This window comes from Rhinopithecus roxellana, chromosome 7 (assembly GCF_007565055.1).
Source record: "Rhinopithecus roxellana isolate Shanxi Qingling chromosome 7, ASM756505v1, whole genome shotgun sequence".
Lineage (NCBI taxonomy): Eukaryota > Metazoa > Chordata > Mammalia > Primates > Cercopithecidae > Rhinopithecus > Rhinopithecus roxellana.
Genome location: NC_044555.1, coordinates 143,037,763 through 143,057,187, shown reverse-complemented (window position 1 = coordinate 143,057,187; position 19,425 = coordinate 143,037,763). Strand labels below are relative to the sequence as shown.

The window sequence follows — 19,425 nt, the reverse complement described above, 5'->3', positions numbered from 1 at the left end:
GTACTGGAAGGACTAGCTAGAGAAATCAGACAAGAAAAAAAATATAAAGGGCAGCCAAATTAAAAAGGAAGAAGTCAAACTATGGTTGTTTGCAGATGATATGATCTTATATTTGGAAAAACATAAAGACTCCACAAGAAAGTTGTTAGTACTGATAAACAAATTAAGTAAAATTACAGAATACAAAATCAACGTACAAATATCAGTAGCATTTCTATATGCCAGCAGTGAACAATCTGAAAAAGAAAAAATTCTAAAACTTACATGGAACCACAAAAGACCCAGAATAACTAAAACTACCCTAACCAGAAAAGCAAAACTAGAAGAGTCTTATTACCTTACTTCAAATTATACTACAGAGCTATAAGGAACCAAAACAGCATGTTACTGGCATAAAAACAGATATATACACCGATGGAACAGAATAGAGAACCCAGAAGTAAATCCACAAACCTACAGTGAACTCATTTTCAACAAAAGTGCCCAAAATATACCCTAGGAAAAAGAAAATCTCTTCAATAAAGAGTGCAGGGAAAAGTGGAAATGTATACACAGAGGAATGAAGCTAGATCCCTATGTCTCACCATATGCAAAAATCAAATCAAAATGGATTAAAGACTTAAAACCTAACACCTCAAACTGTGAAACTGCTACAAGAAAACTTTGGGGAAGATCTCCAGGGTATTGGTCTGGGCAAAGATTTCTTGAGCAACACCCCACAAGTATAGGCAACCAAAGCAAAAATTAACAAATGGGATCACATCCAGTTAAAAAGCTTCTGAACAGCAAAGGATACATTTAATAAAGTGAAGAGACAACCCACAAAATAGAAGAAAATATTTGCAAACTACCCATGTGACAAGGGATTAATAACCAGAATATATAAGGAGCTCAAACAACTATATATGAAAAAAACCTAATAATCCAATAAAAAAAAAGAGTGAAAGATTTGAGAAGACATTTCTCAAAAGAAGACATACAAATGGCAAACAGGTATAAGAACAGGTGCCCAACATCATTTGTCATCAGAGAAATGCAAATCAAAACTACAATGAGATACCCTCTCACTCCAATTTAAATTGCTTATATCCAAAGGACAGGCAATAATAAATACTGGTGAGGATGTAGAGAAAAGGGAAGCTTCATACATTGTTGGTGGAAATGTAAGTTATGTACAACAACTATGGGGAACATCAAAAAACTAAAATTTGAGCTACCATTTGATCCAGCAATACCACTGCAGAGTATATACACAAAAGAAATGAAATCAGTATATCAAAGAGATACCTGCACTCCATTGTTCATTGCAGCACTGTTTACGATAGCTAAGATTTGGAAGCAATGTAAGTTCCATCAACAGATGAATGGATAAAGAAAATGTGGTATACAATTGCCCCAAAAAGAATAAAATATCTCTGAATACAGTGAACCAGGGAGGTGAAAGATCTCTACAATGAGAATTACAAAACACTGATTAAAAAAAAAAAAAAAAATCAGAGACAATACAAATGGAAAAACATTCCATGCTTATGGGTAAAAAGAATCAGTATCATTAAAATGGTCACACTGTCGAAAGCAATTTACAGATCCGATGCTATTCCTATCAAACTACCAATGACATTCTTCAGAAAACTAGAAAAAAAAACTATTTTAAAATTCATATAGAACCAAAAAAGAGCCCGAATAGCCAAGGCATTCCTAAGCAAAAAGAACAAAGCTGGAGGCATCATGTCACCCAACTTCATACTATATTACAGGACTACAGTAACCAAAAAAGCATGGTACTGATTAAAAAAACAGACACACAGACCAATGGAACAGAATACATAACCCAGAAACAAGGCTGCACACCTACAACCACCTGATCTTCGACAAACCTGACAAAGACAAACAATGAGGAAAAGACTCCCTATTCAATAAATGGTGCTGGGATAACTGTCTAGACATATGCAGAAGATTGAAGCTGGACGCCTTCCTTACACCATATACTAAACTCAACTCAAGATGGATTAAAGACTTAAATGTAAAACTCAAAACTATTAAAATCCTGGAAGGCAACCTAGTCAATACCATCCTGGACAAAGACTTCATGACAAAGACACCAAAGGCAATCGTGACAAAAGCAAAAATTGACAAATGGAATCTAATTAAATTTAAGAGCTTCTGTACAGCAAAAGAAACTATCAACAGAGTGAACAGACAACCTACAGAAGGGGAGAAAATATTTGCAAACTATGCATTTGATAAAGGTACTATCAAATATCTGCAAGGAACTTAAACAATTTTACAACAAAAAAACAAACCACCCCATTAAAATGTGAGCAAACACTTTTCAAAAGAAGACAGACATGTGACCAACAAGCATATGAAAAAAGCTCAATATCATTGATCATTAGAGAAACCAAATCAAAACCACAAAGAGATACTATGTCACACCAGTCAGAATGGCTATTACTAGAAAGCAAAAATAAAAAAATAAATAACATGCTGGTGAGGTTGCAGAGAAAAGGGAACACTTATACACTGCTGGGCAGAGTGTAAATTAGTTCAACCATTGTGTAAAACAGTTTGGTGATCCCTCAAAGAGCTAAAAGCAGAACTACCATTCTACCCAGCAATCCCAGTAGTGGGTATATAACCAAAGGAATATAATTTGTTTTATTATAAAGACAAACGTGTGTGTCTGTTCATTGCAGCGCTATTCACAATAGCAGACATAGAATCAACATAAATGCCCATCAATGACAGAACGGATAAAAACATGTGATACATATACACCATGAAATATTATGCAGCCATAAAAAAGAATGAGATTGTGTCTTTTGCGGGAGGCTGGAGGCTATTATCTTCAGCAAACTAATGCAAGAACAGAAAACCAAATACCACATATTCTCACTTGTAAGCAGGAGCTAAATGATGAGAACTTATGAACACAGAGAAGTAAACAACAGACACTGGGATATACTTAAGTGGGGAGGGTGGGAGGAGAGAGAGGAGAAGAAAAGATTATTATTGGTTACTGGGCTTAATTCCTGGGTGATGAAATAATCTGTATAACAAAACCCAGTCACGTGAGTCTACCTATGTAACAAAACTTCACAGGTATTCCTGAATCTAAAATAAACATTAAAAAAAGAAAATGTGGTACATACACACAATGGAGTCCTATCAGCCATAAAAAAGAATGAGACCCAGTCATTGGAAACAACATGTATGGAACTGGAGATCATTATGCTAAGTGAAATAATCCAGGCACAGGAAAACACACATCACATGTTCTCACTTATTTGTAGGATCTTAAAATCAAAAAAAAAAAAAAAAAAAAAAAAATGAGCTAATGGGCACAGAAAGTAGAAGGATGGTTACCAGAGGCTTGGAAGAATAGTGAGGGGCTGGAGGGAAGGTGGGGATGGTTAATGGGTAAAAAAAAAAATAGAGGGAATGAGTAAGACCTACTATTTGATAGTACAATAGGGTGACTAGAGTCAATATAACTTAATTGTACATTTTAAAATAACTTAGAGTGTAATTAAATTGTTTGTAACTCAAAGAATAAATGCTTGAGTGGATGGATACCCCACTCTCCATGATGTGGTTATTTCACATTGCATGCCTATATCAAAATATCTCATGTACCCCATAAATACATACATCTACTATGTAACCACAAAAATTTTAAAAAATAACTTAAAAATAAGCTTTTACCTAAAAAATGTATACACAAAAATATAAATAATTTATTCTCAAGATGTTTCAAAAATGTGCTATGGCAAGCTAGAATCAATCAAACAGAACAGGAATAGTAAGAACATTTACCAAGGATATGTAAATGGACATTTTATAATTTTTTAATTAAAGTAACATTTACAAGAATACTAAATGAATATTACTTTAATATAACATGTATACAAATGTTTTATTAAGATTTGTAATGCCAGCTCAAATGGAATAACATTTCTACATTTTACCTTTAGTGTTTTTTCTTTTTATTCACAGCTAATATTTGTATGTCTTTTGTTCCTGTTCATTATTAATCTGATTAATCTTACCACTAAAATGAAGACAATTAAAAGGGATAATTCATTCAAGAACTCTGCATATGCCTTTATCAGTATGCTCTATACTGCCTACTTCCCACCTATCAGTTAGTTCCTGGTCTATTCTCTATTTACATTAGAAACATTTTCTCAACAAGTTTTCTCCACCCTTTTTTAGCTTCATTCCTTTGTTCATTCCCAAATAGAACTCTATCAATGCTAACATGACTGAAATATAGTCCTCCTGTCTGTAAAATCAAGAGGCTTCCCAACTAAACGGAAAATTAAATTATTGAGCTTCACTGCCCCTTCTTTGAAGGAACATGAATCCATATGGGACAAAGGCTTTTACATATTTCCCACTAATGTAGAGAAAGACCTCAAAAAAAACGAATTCTCGGATTTTATTTACATTTATAAACTGAGAACCGTCTTGGAAACAAAAAACAAAAATTAAAAAAAAAAACAACGAAACAAAACACCAAACTGAATACACAGCATATCTGTCACTCAATTCAATGAGACTAAACTGTAAATAATGAAAGCTTTAGGCTGCTCTGCCTATGGAGTAGTCATTCCTTTGTTCCTTTATTTTCTTGATAAACTTACTTTCACTTGAAAACAAGGAAGAATAATAAAAGCTTTAGATTGTGGCAGAATAGGGATTATGTAAACATCATATGACTTCATAAAAAAGAACATGTTCCTAAAATAACAAAAACCCATCAGTCCTCACGGAACAACCCAAAAGAACTGCAAATGTAAGAATGTGGCTCTGTCAAATGTACGTATACCAATTAAACACTGGAGCAGTTACTATTCTCTTTAGAGGTCACAATGTTCTATGTGTGCCCATCATCAAAATGACTGCTCTTGACAGGATATAATCAGCATCAAGACTGTATAATGTTCCTTTTCTTAATTGCAAGCTGAAAATCAATTAATCATTCTCTTCACAGAGTAGAAATGCTTCACAAAAATCTGATTTAGAGTTATACTCATCAATGCATTCCAACCCAAAGTTATAATTCCTCTGGTGCCAAGAAATTTTTATTTAACTGAAGGAAGATGGTTATTTAGGGGTTCTAAACACAAGAAGGTGTGTTAAAGTAAACAACTGGCCTCATGTAACTTGCTAGGTTTTGATCTGCTAACACCTGTAATGACTACTGTATTCATTAAGAACGTGATTACAGGGACATCTCAGGTTGACTGTGCTGTCCTGATTAGTGCTGCTGGTGTTGATGAATTTGAAGTTGGTACCTCCAAGAATGGGCAGACCAGTAAGCATGCCCTCCTGGCTTACACACTGGGTGTGAAACAGCTAATTGTTGGTGTTAACAAAATGGATTCCACTGAGCCACCCTACAGCCAGAAGAGATACGAGGAAATCATTAAGGAAGTCAGCACTTACATTAAGAGAATTGGCTACAACCCCGACACAGTAGCATTTATGCCAATTTCTGGTCGGAATGATGACAACATGCTGGAGCCAAGTGCTAACCTGCCTTGGTTCAAGGGATGGAAAGTCACCTGTAAAGATGGCAATGCCAGTGGAACCACACTGCTTGAGGCTCTGGACTACATCCTACCACCATCTCGTCCAACTGATAAGCCCTTGCGCCTGCCTCTCCAGGATGTCCACAAAATTGGTGGTATTGGTACTGTACCTGTTGGTCAAGTGAAGACTGGTGTTCTCAAACCCGGTATGGTAGTCACCTTTGTTGCAGTCGATGTTACAACTGAAATAAAGTCTGTTGAAAGGCACCAGGAAGCTTTGAGTGAAATAAAGCTTTGAGTGAAATGAAATAAAGCTTTATTCCTGGGAACAATGTGGGCTTCAATGTCAAGAATGTGTCTGTCAAGGATGTTCGTTCTGGCAACATTGCTGGTGACAGCAAAAACGGCCCACCAATGAAAGCAGCCGACATTACTGCTCAGGTGATTATCCTGAACCATCCAGGGCAAATCAGTCCTGGCTATGCCCCTGTACTGGATTGCCACATGGCTCACATTGCATGCAAGTTTGCTGAGCTGAAGGAAAAGACTGATCACCTTTCTGGTAAGCAGCTGGAAGATGGCTCTAAATTCTTGAAGTCTGGTGATGCTGCCATCATTGATATGGTTCCTGGCAACCTCGTGTGTATTAAGAGCTTCTCAGACTATCCTCCTCTGGGTCACTTTGCTGTTTGTGATGTGAGACAGACAGTTGGTGTGGGTGTCATCAAAGCAGTGAACCAGAAGGCTGCTGGAGCTGGCAAGGTTACCAAGTCTGCTCAGAAAGCTCAGAAGGCTAAATGAATATTATCCCTAATACCTGCCACCCCAGTCTTAATCAGTGGTGGAAGAAGAGTCTCTGAACTCTTTGTTTCAATTGGCCATTTAAGTTTAATAGTAAAAGACTGGTTAATGATAACAATGCATTGTAAAACCTTCAGAAGGAAATAAAAATGTTTTGTGGACCACTTTGTTTTTTTGTTTTTTTTTTTTTTTTTTTTTGGTGGGTTTTTTTTTCTTTTTGCATGTGACAGTTTTAAGTTATTAGTTTTTAAAATCAGTACTTTTTTTTTTAAATCAGTACTTTTTAATGGAAACAACTTGACCAAAATCTGTCACATAATTTTGAGACCCATTAAAAGAGAGTTTAATGAGAAAAAAAGTAAATAAAATTGAATATTAGAATAAGTAAATTTTATTTAGACAGGTTAATATGCCGAGAACATTTTATAATGCACTGCAAAGCCAAATCAATGTTATTTTAATTTTCCACATTTCTGAATTATATGTATTATTTATTCTTCCTTCCACTAATGTAGGTTAGCTGAGAGTTAACCATGAAACAATAAAACTCAACCTAGATAATTTAGAGATGAAACAATAAGAATGTGGCGAGTTCTTAGTATTACCACTTCCCCGATAAGGAGACTTGCACATAGTAGGTGCTTACTAAATATTTGTCGAAATGAATTGAATTGGAAAATATCACACTTATATGTTTAAAATTAATATGCTAATTGGCTTATAAAATGAGACCTGAAGATTGTATGCTATGCATAAAATGTACTATGGAGTAATGTTTTTTCTATGAACAAATTCCCCTTTTGCATACCTCAGATAAAAACCTAGGGGGAACTCACAGATTTTTCTACAAAATAAATTTAGAAGTTTAACAGGTTACAGGATATTTTCAAAGCAGCAAGCTTAACAGTAACATTAAACATTTAATTATACATGTTTGCAAATAATCTGGTTTTCTAAAGTTATTTACATTTAAATATAACATATTTAAGGGTCAATGTACTCTGGATGAATAAAAACAAATCACTCATCTCTGTTTTAATTTTTGGTATAATACTGTATAGGACCACATGCAAAGCAAATGATGCTCTAAGACTGAGGATCTTACTAATTTAAAACTCTTAACACAAATCAAAGCAAGCTTTTTAACATAAACTTTTTAAAAATCCACAGTTGCACATTTTATAACAAAAACATGTGTCTCATGGATCGATTAACTATGAATTTTAAGAATTCATATCCCTTTTAACAAATATATAAAAAGTTACTAAGGTCAATTAACTATGATCATTCTGAAGTGGAAATAGATGTTTTATTTCATGCTCCTTTTTATGTATACTTTATAAGCACACTTTCTGCTCTCATAAAACTAAAATGCCTTGTTTTGTATCTTAATAACTGACTACTTTTAGTTGGACTTTTCTAGTATAATTCTAAAGACTGAAAAAGGGTCTAATGTTTACTGATATAATGCATGGGGCAGATATGGGAAAGGAAATTTAAGGATTATTCAATAATAGATGTGGCAAAATTTTGTAAACTCAAATATTTCATAATTTAGTAAATATAATAGGAGGGATAATACAGCTTATACACCTTAAGCTAATGATAGCATAATGGTAGTCTGCACGGTCCATGAAAGAACAGACTGTTTTGTTCATTTCATTCACAGCACCTAGCACCTAGACCACTGCCTGGCACCACAAAGAATACTCTTAATAAATGCTCGACAGACACACACATACACACACACACATGCACACACGCAAAGGCTATCATAACAAATCTAATCATGAACTATCAAAATGGTTGTAAAGAAGTTTTTAAAATTTCATTTAAATGCCACTAATTAAGTAGATAGACATGAATTTTCCAAATGTCTACAGCTTAAAGACAATGCAGCAAAAGACATATTCACTGGTTGCCACTGAACTCCTGCCTGGGTGACAGAGCCAGACCTTGTCCCAAACAAAAACGAAAACAAAACACACACCAAAAAAAAACTGATACTCACTGGGATCTAACTTATGTTCTCTGGGGAGGTCAACTTGAGGTTTGGTAATTAAACTTCCTTGGATTGAACCCAAAAGGGGAACCATGTCATAAGGCATCCCATCTTATCATCAGTAGTGTTATATAGAGCAAGTCTTGGGTGTGTGCACATTTACTAACATTTTAGAATGATCAAGCCTTTGACTACATATATAATATTTTATGGATGATCATATTAAAGTTTTTACATAGTTTCTGTGAATTTAGTATGCTTTAATATGGCACTAAACTCAAGATTCTTAAAATAGGTACTCTGTAATTGCACCTATATACCCTACTACCAAAGGCCATTAAGAGACAGTATAGTCTTATATGATAATTACATATGTTTTCAAAACATTTTTACTTCAGTATAGCAGGATATCTCATAATGCACACATAACATACATAATGCATTAACAGTATGATAATAAAAATAAATTTTTATAAATATTGTTTATAAAAATATATAATTAATATTATTTTTGATGATAGTACTATATTTTTAGACAAACATGAGAGATAGACTTCTCACAAAATAACTGAAAGCTCAGAAACTAACATATTGCTGTAAGCTATAATGGTTATAACTGTTAATCCAATACACCTTTTATACAAACCCATAAACACATGAGTGGAAAAATAGCACAGATGTTCATCTCTAATGCAATTTCCATTCAATTTCCTAAGTGCGGTCCCTGTGTGCAAACTAGCTTAACGTTATGTTTAGCTTGCAAATTCTTTTAATAAATAATGAATGCAATAAAACTAGATCAATGGCAAGCTGAGAAATCATAAAAAAAAAAAAAAAAAGCCTTTTGTGTTCAGGCTGTTGCCCATTTCAAACTTTAATCCGGCGACAGATCAATATTACTTTTTCTTTTAACCTATCACATAAATAGCAGATAGACTAAATGTAGCCCAAATGCTGTTACCAGCTAGTAGTTGCTAGCAACCTGATAAGATCACTGTACACAATTGCAATCGAATGCTATATACCTTTGTATACACACTACATTACGCACCATTAAACAGTCAATTTGTTTAAAAATAAAAAGATTATACAGCAATAAATATACTGTGGTTTATTATTTTTTAAACTTTCCTGTACTATGTATTTTTCCAGTAGTATGATTACAAAGTTTCCACCACAATTTGCTCTAATAAACAAAGTAATTGTAATGGATCAAAATAGTACACAGATACAAGTAGTTTCAACTTCAGGGTTCCTAGATTAAAGGAAATTTTACTCTTCAAAATTAATTACACCTGAAAGAACTAAGTTGTTCTTTTAAATGGGTGGTGAGGAGGATAGTTCATGCAAATTTGAGTTTCCATTGGACTGGGTCTTAAGATTATTCAGGAAAAAAATCAAATCATTATTTTTAACATGTATTTGTATTTCTAGTCACAGACTAGAAAGAAGGGAGGAAAACCCTCTTTTTACCAACTCATTTTGAATACACATGTATTTAAAATGTGTATTCAAACAGGATTTTGAATACACAGGATTGAAAACAGGATCACAAGTCAACTGCCACAAGGGTTAGTGCTCATATCAAGTAGTATAAATCTAAATCACCAATAATCATTTTATGGTCTTAGGCTCACTTTACTTATTAATTCTTGCCTTTTCATAATATTTGAGCATCTCTACTGGGTTTTCACCTAAGGGAAATATCAAGAAGTCATACTTGCTTTGAAGATGTACTTCATTTCAAATATTCTAAGTTCATATATTAGATTTTGATACCTTTACATGTGTATTTGTGAAAGGTCTATGGCATGATTACAAATTGTTTTATATTGGATTTAAAATTTCAGGATTAGTATCTCTTCAATAACTGCATACTTTAACTATTTCTTACCTTTTGTTAAGGAACATCATAATCTGCAAAGAATTCTGATAAGAGGAATAAATGTGTGTTGTATGCATAGTTGTATTCATTCAACAAATGTGAATTAAGTGTCTAATGTACACACAATATTAGGCTTAATGAACCTTTTCAAAGAACATTACTGGAGTTAAAAACGACTCCTCAGAAATTGTTATTATAAACCCAAGATTTTGTTTTATGCAACAAACTCAGTTCTCTTTTAAGGATACCATGATAGGTATTGATAAAGATACCTTTTTCTGAAAATATATTCAATTTTGCATAAAACAACTTGTGTTACTTCTTAAACTCACAGTCTCAATATAATATTTTCACCAATTTTAACATATAAATTTAGTGTTGAAGAAGGATGTGGTGAGATACCACCATGAAGGCATTTACACATTTTAAAGAAAATTTGAAAAAAAGTTAACTATTGTCCCATAATTTACTGAAGTTCATTTTAAACTTCTCTTTAAACTCTACCATAGATAATAGTATATGTTTCATAAACATCCAACATTAGCCTAACTGATGGAGATACAATTTTTCCTGAATTTGAGATCTAAACAGTATCATAGAACAGTGTTAACTGTTTTCCTATTCTAATAAAGGTAGGAATAAAATTATGATTAAGGAATACTGTATAGCCTTTCAAAGAGGATCTACTTCTAAAAACTGATTTTTAAAATACATATTCTTCAGAAAGCTGAATAAGAGAAAATTTGAACCTCCTTTTTAAAATTTACATTTTCAAATATCAGACTAACTGAAAATTTATATCACCTACAATATTAAATTCAAAATATTTCACATCAATTGACAGCATTATTTCTCTCTCAGAATCAGGGAAACAAAGCCATGGGTTAAATGAAATGAAGTATGGTAGTTATGATATATAATGGAGGTAAGTAATAAATTTCACTAGAGTTATATCAAAGTTCCTTTTGGTGACAATATGCTTTTCTATAGCTTAAGAAATTAAACTATAAAAGTAGCATTTATTGCTACTGGATAATTTATGATTTATAAATAATTACCCAGAATATAAATATATTAACATGAAATAAACTTTTCTGGGATTTTCAGCATTACAAAGTGAATAAATGATGAATACACAATGGACAGGCTGTCTCCTTCCTACTAAAAAAACATACTAAATCCTGAAGGAGTTCTAAATCCCTTCATAAGAGTATATTGCGGCTGCATTAAGCCAACGAAAAGCTTATTAGTAAGGATTTAAAAACTAACACCCTTCTGTAATCAATTTGGATACAGTATTATTCTATTTATAGTGACACTTTCAATGTGTCCCAATCATATATTACTAATTCTCATTTTTCCTGCTATGATTAAATATTAATGTAGAGGCACTATTAAGCAGCTACACTATATTTAGGTTTTAATATGTTTTCCACCATTTTGGAATAGTTCACAATATAGCATGAGTATTGAGACTCTTTCCCATGAAAAATCTTAAGATTGATTTGGTATTTTTCTCCGATTCTCAAATAAAATAAATTTAGTTGTTCTAGCAGAAAATGGAAAAAGGGATGCCGCCACTTTAAAAGCTTCAATCTCTTTGACATTGCTGGCAGTGTATGGGAACATTAATGCATCTGTCATGATAACAAGCTAAGAATAACATCTAGACATCAAACCGAGCAGAGAATCCATCTGAAGTGATTCATTCAGATCTGTCTCATTGATTTATTAAACACAGGGCAACATCTGCAGCCTCACAGAGCTGCTTGGTGAAATGAATGCAAGATCAATTCAAATGGAAAAAAGTGTAAAAGAGATAAATCAAAACACAATTTGCATGCAGTTCCACAATCAGGCTTATTGGGTGCAAATGCTCAATTTCCCTTCCAAAGCAAATGTGTTTAAATGTTGTTTTATCTTTTTAGAATTGTGTGATATGAAGTGACAGTGAAGAGTTTTGCAGGTTGAGATGGTGAAAGAGAAGAAAAGGAGGAAATAAATGCAACCAAAGGCTTTTTGAATATGCAACAAGAATATCATTAATACCTAATTGTTTTGCTTTGAGGGAAAGGTTTGATGTCTTTTTCGCAAAAACATAATATTTTCAGTTTTGGATCAATTAGGATGGTTTTAATACATACTTAAAATATATAGAGTAGATAACCCCAAATCATTTGTATCTCTAAATGCATAAGATAAAGTGCCACTGGAGAGCGAGATTACCAACTGAAATATAACATGTTGTGATTAGGCTTTTCATAATTATATTTGTCTGCTAGAAGCATGTTAAAGACATCTATGAATTTCATTAGGACAAAATAAGGTTACCTAAGAAAGCATCAAATACTTCAGACTTGATATCTTCTATAGGTATTAGGTATTTGCTGTGTAAAACCATATAAAACATTAATGTCCGAAGACCATCATGTACTAATTATTTATTGACATTCATGTGCTATACATTGAGGATAATATGATACATAAAAATCCAAAGATATACTGCATCATGTCATGGATCATTTCTTTAATGCAGTATCCATCACCTAATAAATGAGTGAGGCGCATATGAATACCAGCTAAAGTAGTTAAATACAAAACTGTTGGTTATTCAGAAGCGTATATTTAAAATGAATGTAAACATGGAAGGTCTATGCATTGGCATATAATTATAATTGCTTTAATTATAATCTTGACATCATTCTTCTCATAAAGGACAGAGCATTGTTGACCATGTGGCTGCATTTAACAGACAATATGACTGTCTTTTCATTATCCTATAGAATAGAATGTGCATTTACTACACAGATTCTTTTCTAAAATGTTTTTATCATTACTGAAAATGTAAAAAATACAAAATATTAGCTCAGGAAAGTGATTCAAGTTCTGCAAAAATTTGATGTTGCCTAACCGTAAATGTAAAACATAAATTTTCAAAGTAAATTATGCTACTCTATATAGATCATGAACTATAAAGTACTCATCAAGTTTGAATACAAAGCTAAACTCATTGAGTGCTCATAATAACCATATTTCTACTATTTGAAAATAGTTTTAAAATGTTGTAAAATGTGTTTGATATTAAAAATCTCTTTAATATAAAACCATATTCATGTTCTGTTTACATACTATCAAAATAACAAGAAACTACAATTGGAAATTTTAAGTTTAAAAACTGAATTCTATTTGGTTTGAATATATGTTGAATCATGTCTCCAAATGCATTACTAAAATGTTTTCTTAATCATACTTTCTTGTTTCATCAAGCACCCATTTAACTCTAAGTGACCGAATAACATTTAATCAGTTGGCCCTCAAACAAAATTAAATGCTGGTCATGAAATCTGACAATATTTTACTTTTATATTGACAGGTAGGTAAAAAGAGAAACACTAAAATCTATTGATTGTTTAGTCATTTTCATATTTAGGGAAAATAATTTTAATTTAATATTTTACTGCTGCATTAAACTTAGGAGAATTTAGTAAGAAAAATCTATTGCACAAGAGTGAAAATTGTCTACATACGCTTTCTAAACCTGCCTGTCCTCTCTGGTATTAAAAACTACAAGTTTTCTTGTACAAAATATTAAACAGAAATCACAGTGCTTTATCTGCAAAAACCAAATCCAAAACAGTATAGTGTTTTTTCCCATTTAATGTTGATTATTTTTATCATCCTTTAAAAAATAATCCTCAAAATAATATCCTTATAATTAATTTTGGAAGTTAACAGTCATGAAGGAAAAACGTTGTACAGTTCTTTGAAATTACAGAGATGTAAACCTTGACTTGTCAAACAGAACAATGAATGGTCAGGAGTTTTAATTTTACTATCTCTCTAGTAGTTGAAGCAGATACTATTTCTTAACTTCTTTTCTAGGAAGACAACTGAGTATTTCAATAATTGGCTAACAACAAAATAGTTAATATAAGGCACTGGTAGTTCTTGCTGTGACTTTCAGTACTATCAAAGAAACAATTATGTATATATTTTACTCATTCATTTTTCTTCAGTGTACACAATGGGCACTGAAGCAAATCAAAATGTCACTTAGTAGTAATACCTTAAGGTCCTTGAAAATGACCAATTTGAAACCAGTCCATTTTGTGTGTTCTGAGATGGCATAGAAAGCATTCCAAATGCTCTAAGTCAAGACTTGTACTCTTTCCCACATACTTGACAGAAAGGGGAATAAATGTTTATTATACAGGAAGAGAAAATTGCCAATGACACCATTACAAATAGGCCTTCCATTCAACAACATATAATGAACATTTATCCATCAAGCGATGAAGATGAATCTTCTTTGAAATAAGAATGGTGTTTAAGAGTTTCCATTCGCTAAACACTTAGTTTTTTCTTGCACTTCCCTCCCTGCTCTTAGCTAGAAGCACTAAGAAGTCATGAGTCCTGAAGGACAATCCTCTTTAGCCAGATCTCCACTGGTACATCACTCATCTTGGAGCATCTCTATAAGCTCTTCTGTTCCATCTTTCACTCCATCTCAAGGCATCACTGTGCTCTTTTCCTGCATTTCTACTCTCTTCCTGGCCTCGAGTCTCATCTACCTTACTTTGTCTCTCTTGGACCTCTTTCCTATTTACATCCCTTACCTTTCTTTTCACTGAATAGAAAAGTCACAGAAATAATGTGGATCTAAAAATTTCACAATTTTCTTTAAAAATTCAGATTTGGGGAATAACTTAAGTATATATTTCTGTAAATAATCTCACCTAAAGTCATACAGCATTTATTAAATGCATTATTACATTTTGTAATTTTAATAATGTGGTTAGGAGGGCACTTTGAATCAGTAAAATTTGTTGATATCATTTTATCATTAATTAGATTTTTCCCAGAAATTGTGGTTTTCTTCTATCTAAAATTGTAATTTAGGTGTATTTCTAGTAGTTTTCCTCATCTTCACTGAAGGATTGCATTCATAGAATATACTTCATAAAGTTTTACAATTAAGAAAATTGCAATACTTGTAACACAGTTTTAAAATAGGAATATAACAAACAAAATACCCATAGAGAAAAGAAAATGCAATAGAAGGCACATGAATCACATCACAGATACATTTCTTCCTACCTATTTAATATTTCTCTATCACCTTTATACACACACATACACAAAAGCAATTCACACACACGAAAAGTTCCTATTGCTGTGATAAGGAGTAAATAAAGTTAATTAGATAAAAATAATAACCTAAACATACATAGTATAAAAGGGTCCAAAAATATTATAAGATCACCGGCCTCTAAATTTTTTTTTAATAAGTAGCTCTAATAAAAATTAGGAAAAGTTTCCATTTATAGAGAAAGGTATCAAAATCATATTAAAATACTAATCTATTTATTTGAAAATTGTAGTCATAGGTTTTTCTCAAGAATGTGCAAATTAATTGAGGAAGGAAGAATTTCCTAAGTGTAATAACTGTTCCACTTTAAGAATGGGCATTTGTAAGAGAGGGGAGAAGGAGAAGAGAGAAAGAACAGGGATGGGGAGATGAGAGACTGATAAAGAGAGAGAGTTAATAAGAGAATAGGTTTTCATGTCTGCAATTGTTTAAATGTTTGAGTGTTTTGGATGGCAACAAATGAATTAGATGGTCACTGTCTGAAGTCCCTTGTAATCTTTTTAGTTTGTGTACTAATAAAAATGCTTTGTAGTCAAAATAAAATTGTCTTTTTACTCTTACAATCCATAATTGCCTGTTTTATTGAGGGAGCCATTATCCTTTGTGTTTTAAGGCCATCTATCTTTCTTAAGAAAAGCTGATATAATAAACCGGTTTTGTAAGCCCTAAATATGAATCAGGTAGGAGTTCTCACATAAACAGTTTTCTGTTTAATTGCTTGAACACAGAAAAACACTGCTCAATGGAAGAAAAAAAAAAAAGAAGGAAAAGGGTTCCCTTGTAAGTTCTGTAGCATTATCTTATTGTAGCAGTAAGCAACAGTTTGCCTACAAGTTGTCAGTATCATTCAACTATACGGCTTTTACAACAGATGTGGTAAACTGTTGCAGTTTTAGTTCATAGACCCAGAGATGTTATAATTTAAAGTTCATTTTGAGAAAGTTTTTCTTCTTTTTTTTCTTTTTTTTTTTTTTTTTTTTTTTTTTGCAAAATAATAAGCAGTAGTGCTGTTTTACAACAAAACCCTTTGCTCCTTTTAACCACGTGATGGTGATTTTTGTGCCAAATTTGTGCTTTCCTGCGATGTTACCAAACTGGAGATGGAATAAACACTAGAAGACTAATTCACAGGTGTTTAAAAAGTCAGATAATCTTGAGTATTCTTTTTTTCTTTTTAAACTCAGAAACACTGAACACAATTTGCTTCTCATATGCAAATGGACATTTATTCACTAGTGTACTTCTAAATTGTGATATGAAGGAGGTACACTTACAACCAGGGAAGCTGACCATCATCATTTAAGGAATCCTGTCTTTAAGGGAATAGGATCCTCCCAACTGTTCACCTGGAAGAGCTGAAAGCATCCTCTCTAGAAAATCTGCCAACGTGTACACCAACCTCCAATCCAGTCCCAGCCACAGTGATTCATGCCCCACATTGCCCTCTGCAGATAACCCAAAACGGACGATCCCAGGAAAGTGATATTCGTCGTCGTCCTTTTGTAAAAATAATATCCATCGACTTTCCTGTATCGTGTACTGGGGAGCTTTGCGCAGCAAGCATGGGCATACGTTCTCACGCGCACTTGCACACACACACACCAACACCACCACAAACAACAACACCACACACCCCACACGTTCTCACAACAAACACACGGGATGGGGATCGAATCACCCTCTGGGATGGATTCTAGACTTCCCACCCCCTGCATGCCCCAAATGCTGTGTTCTGGCTTGCTAGCTTAGGAGCCCAGTTTACAGCTCAGCCAGCCCCCGGAGAAAGCCCTTGGTGTCCGTGTTCAGAAGAAAACCTATCCGACCCGTGCGGCCACAAAAGAGAAGGAAAGACAACCAAATAGAGGAATTAACAAATAACCACAAGCAGCCAAAAGCCATGCAAGATATGGGCAAAAGGCTGGAAAGTTTCAATAGAGGACTGCAAACTCAAGTTTGTGCGGGACTTTTTTAAACCCAAGCCCTTGCACTGAGCGCGGACTAGAAGGCACCGGCATTAATGAAACCTTCTAGTCCTCTTTCCCCACCGACTTACAGCGTGAAGAATAGAGGCAAACTAGTTAAGACCCACTCTACAAACAAAGTTGGATGAGGGTGGTGAGGCATGCAGAAGAGGCCAAAGGGGTAAGAGAAGCGGGAGAGCCAAGAAACGAGTGTCTCACCTGGCATTGGTGCAATCGGTGAACAAAGTTTCGAAGTCTTTCCTGGTGATGAGTTTGCAGCGGTTTACCCCGGGCTGGATGGCCCCCAGCCCGCGGAGGATCCGGACCTGCTCGACAGTACACACCACGGGGGATATATCCAGTCTCTTCAGCTTGGTGTACACAGTGTGCAAGCCTCCCACCAGGTGCTTGAGAAAAAGATCAAAGACTTGCGGCAGGCAGATCAGTTCCTGGCCGTCCATCAGGAACGAAGCCACCTTCATCCCGTGCATGTCGACCATGCGGCACTCGTTGGTGTTGGTGTTGCCGCTGCCGCCGCCGCCACTACCGACCCCGCCACCTCCGGCACTGCTGCTATGGTTATTAACCATGAAACTATTAATCATATTAGGAGTGAGACGAGGGGGCTCCCCGGGAGTCGAGTACAGGGGTTCGGCCCGGAATAAGCCCCCCGGGACGCCTGAGCCGCTGGAAGTTGCAGAGATCACTGGAGATGCGGAGACAGCCATGGTCACTCTGTCTCAATCGTGGGTCCTCGGGCCCTCGCTTTCTCGCCCTGACTCCTCTAGATCCCCTCGCACTCACTCCCTCACTCTCGCTCTCTCTGGCGCGCTCTCGCTGACTCGGAACTGTTGGCAAGTCTTCAGCAGCCGGCTCACGCTCACGCTCACCCACCACCCAGCAAGCAGTGAGCAGCCCCGACCCGTTGCGGCCCCAGACCCCACCCCCACCACACCCCCTCCGGAGACTGGCAGCGCCCCACAGCCAATGGGCCCCACCCCCTCTGCGCCGAAGCGCTCCGAATGGCTGCCGCTGGCGAGGAGGTGGAGACTCCCTGGCCGGCGTCCGACTACCTGAGTGGGTTCAGGCTGGACGGTGAAGAGAGATCCAGTCAGAGAAGGTGGCGGTGTGGTAGCTCTGCTTCTTGCCTCTCAGCCAGACAAGAGAACTCCCAAATGTCACGCAGAGTTCTCAAAGTGGCCTACGCTGTGAACCCATCCGCTCCGCGCTTCGCTGGTGTCTGGGTGGGAACGCAAAGTGCGACTCCTGAACGTGCCTACCCATTCCCCTTCCGCCACCTTACACCGGGTTCGATCGTGGAAAGTGAGGTGGCAGCTCCAATTCCACCTGCGTGTCGCTCCCAAACTCTGCGGGGGCCAATAGGCGGCTTCGCCTAGCTCCCAGGAGAAAGACACTAGCGAGTTCGAAAGTAAACAGATCAGCCCTTTAGCCCACCTAAGCGCGCTTGGTGTAAATTTTCCGCTACCCAGCGCGCAGAGGAACAAGCGTCCGAGATCACACTCAGATCAGAGTTCTGGTTGCTAACTCGCACTGACATTCAGGAAGCGTGGTGAGCCTGTGAACACTTTGGGAAACAGAGAGACTTGCTTTGTGGGTGGCAGATGGACGCCTCATTTTATGGCACTTCCGCCACTGTCCTGGAACAGACTTGTCTGTGTCCCCGTCCCTTAGTGTCGAGATTGCCCTGGCCCTACTCCCCGCTAAAATTGATAGGAAATGTTTGTTTAGGACTCAAAACAGTCATTACGGAATATGAGGAAAGGGGGAGGGTTTGCACTCTTGAACGTGCATTTTCCTTCCTCTTCCATTGGCTTTGAAGGTCCAGTGATTAGAACTCCAGTCCTAAACAAGATTCCACTTCTCCCACTCATCAGTGTCCCAAAGAGCTTATAGAACAAAAGGTCTAAGCAGGGTACATTCCAGGGAAAAGGGATGGTCTTTTCCACACAGCATATGGTGGTTAGATCGCCTTAGCAAAGTTGTTTGTGTTTTGAGACAGATTCTCACGCTGTCGCCCAGACTGGCGTGCAGTGGAACAATCTCAGCTCTCTGCAGCCTCCGCCTCCCGG

The 19,425-nt window shown here is 35.7% G+C and overlaps 1 protein-coding gene across 1 annotated transcript in view; it reads right to left on the bottom strand.

Moving 5' to 3' along the window:
- Positions 1-18,231, bottom strand: part of LOC104680207 (dachshund homolog 2-like) — a 415,059-nt gene extending 396,828 nt beyond the window's left edge. Inside the window, exon 1 of the mRNA XM_030933676.1 lies at positions 17,555-18,231. Coding sequence (XP_030789536.1) covers positions 17,555-18,063 — 509 coding nt within the window. The 5' untranslated portion in view covers positions 18,064-18,231. The remainder of the gene's footprint in view (positions 1-17,554) is intronic.
- Positions 18,232-19,425: the final 1,194 nt, after the last annotated feature.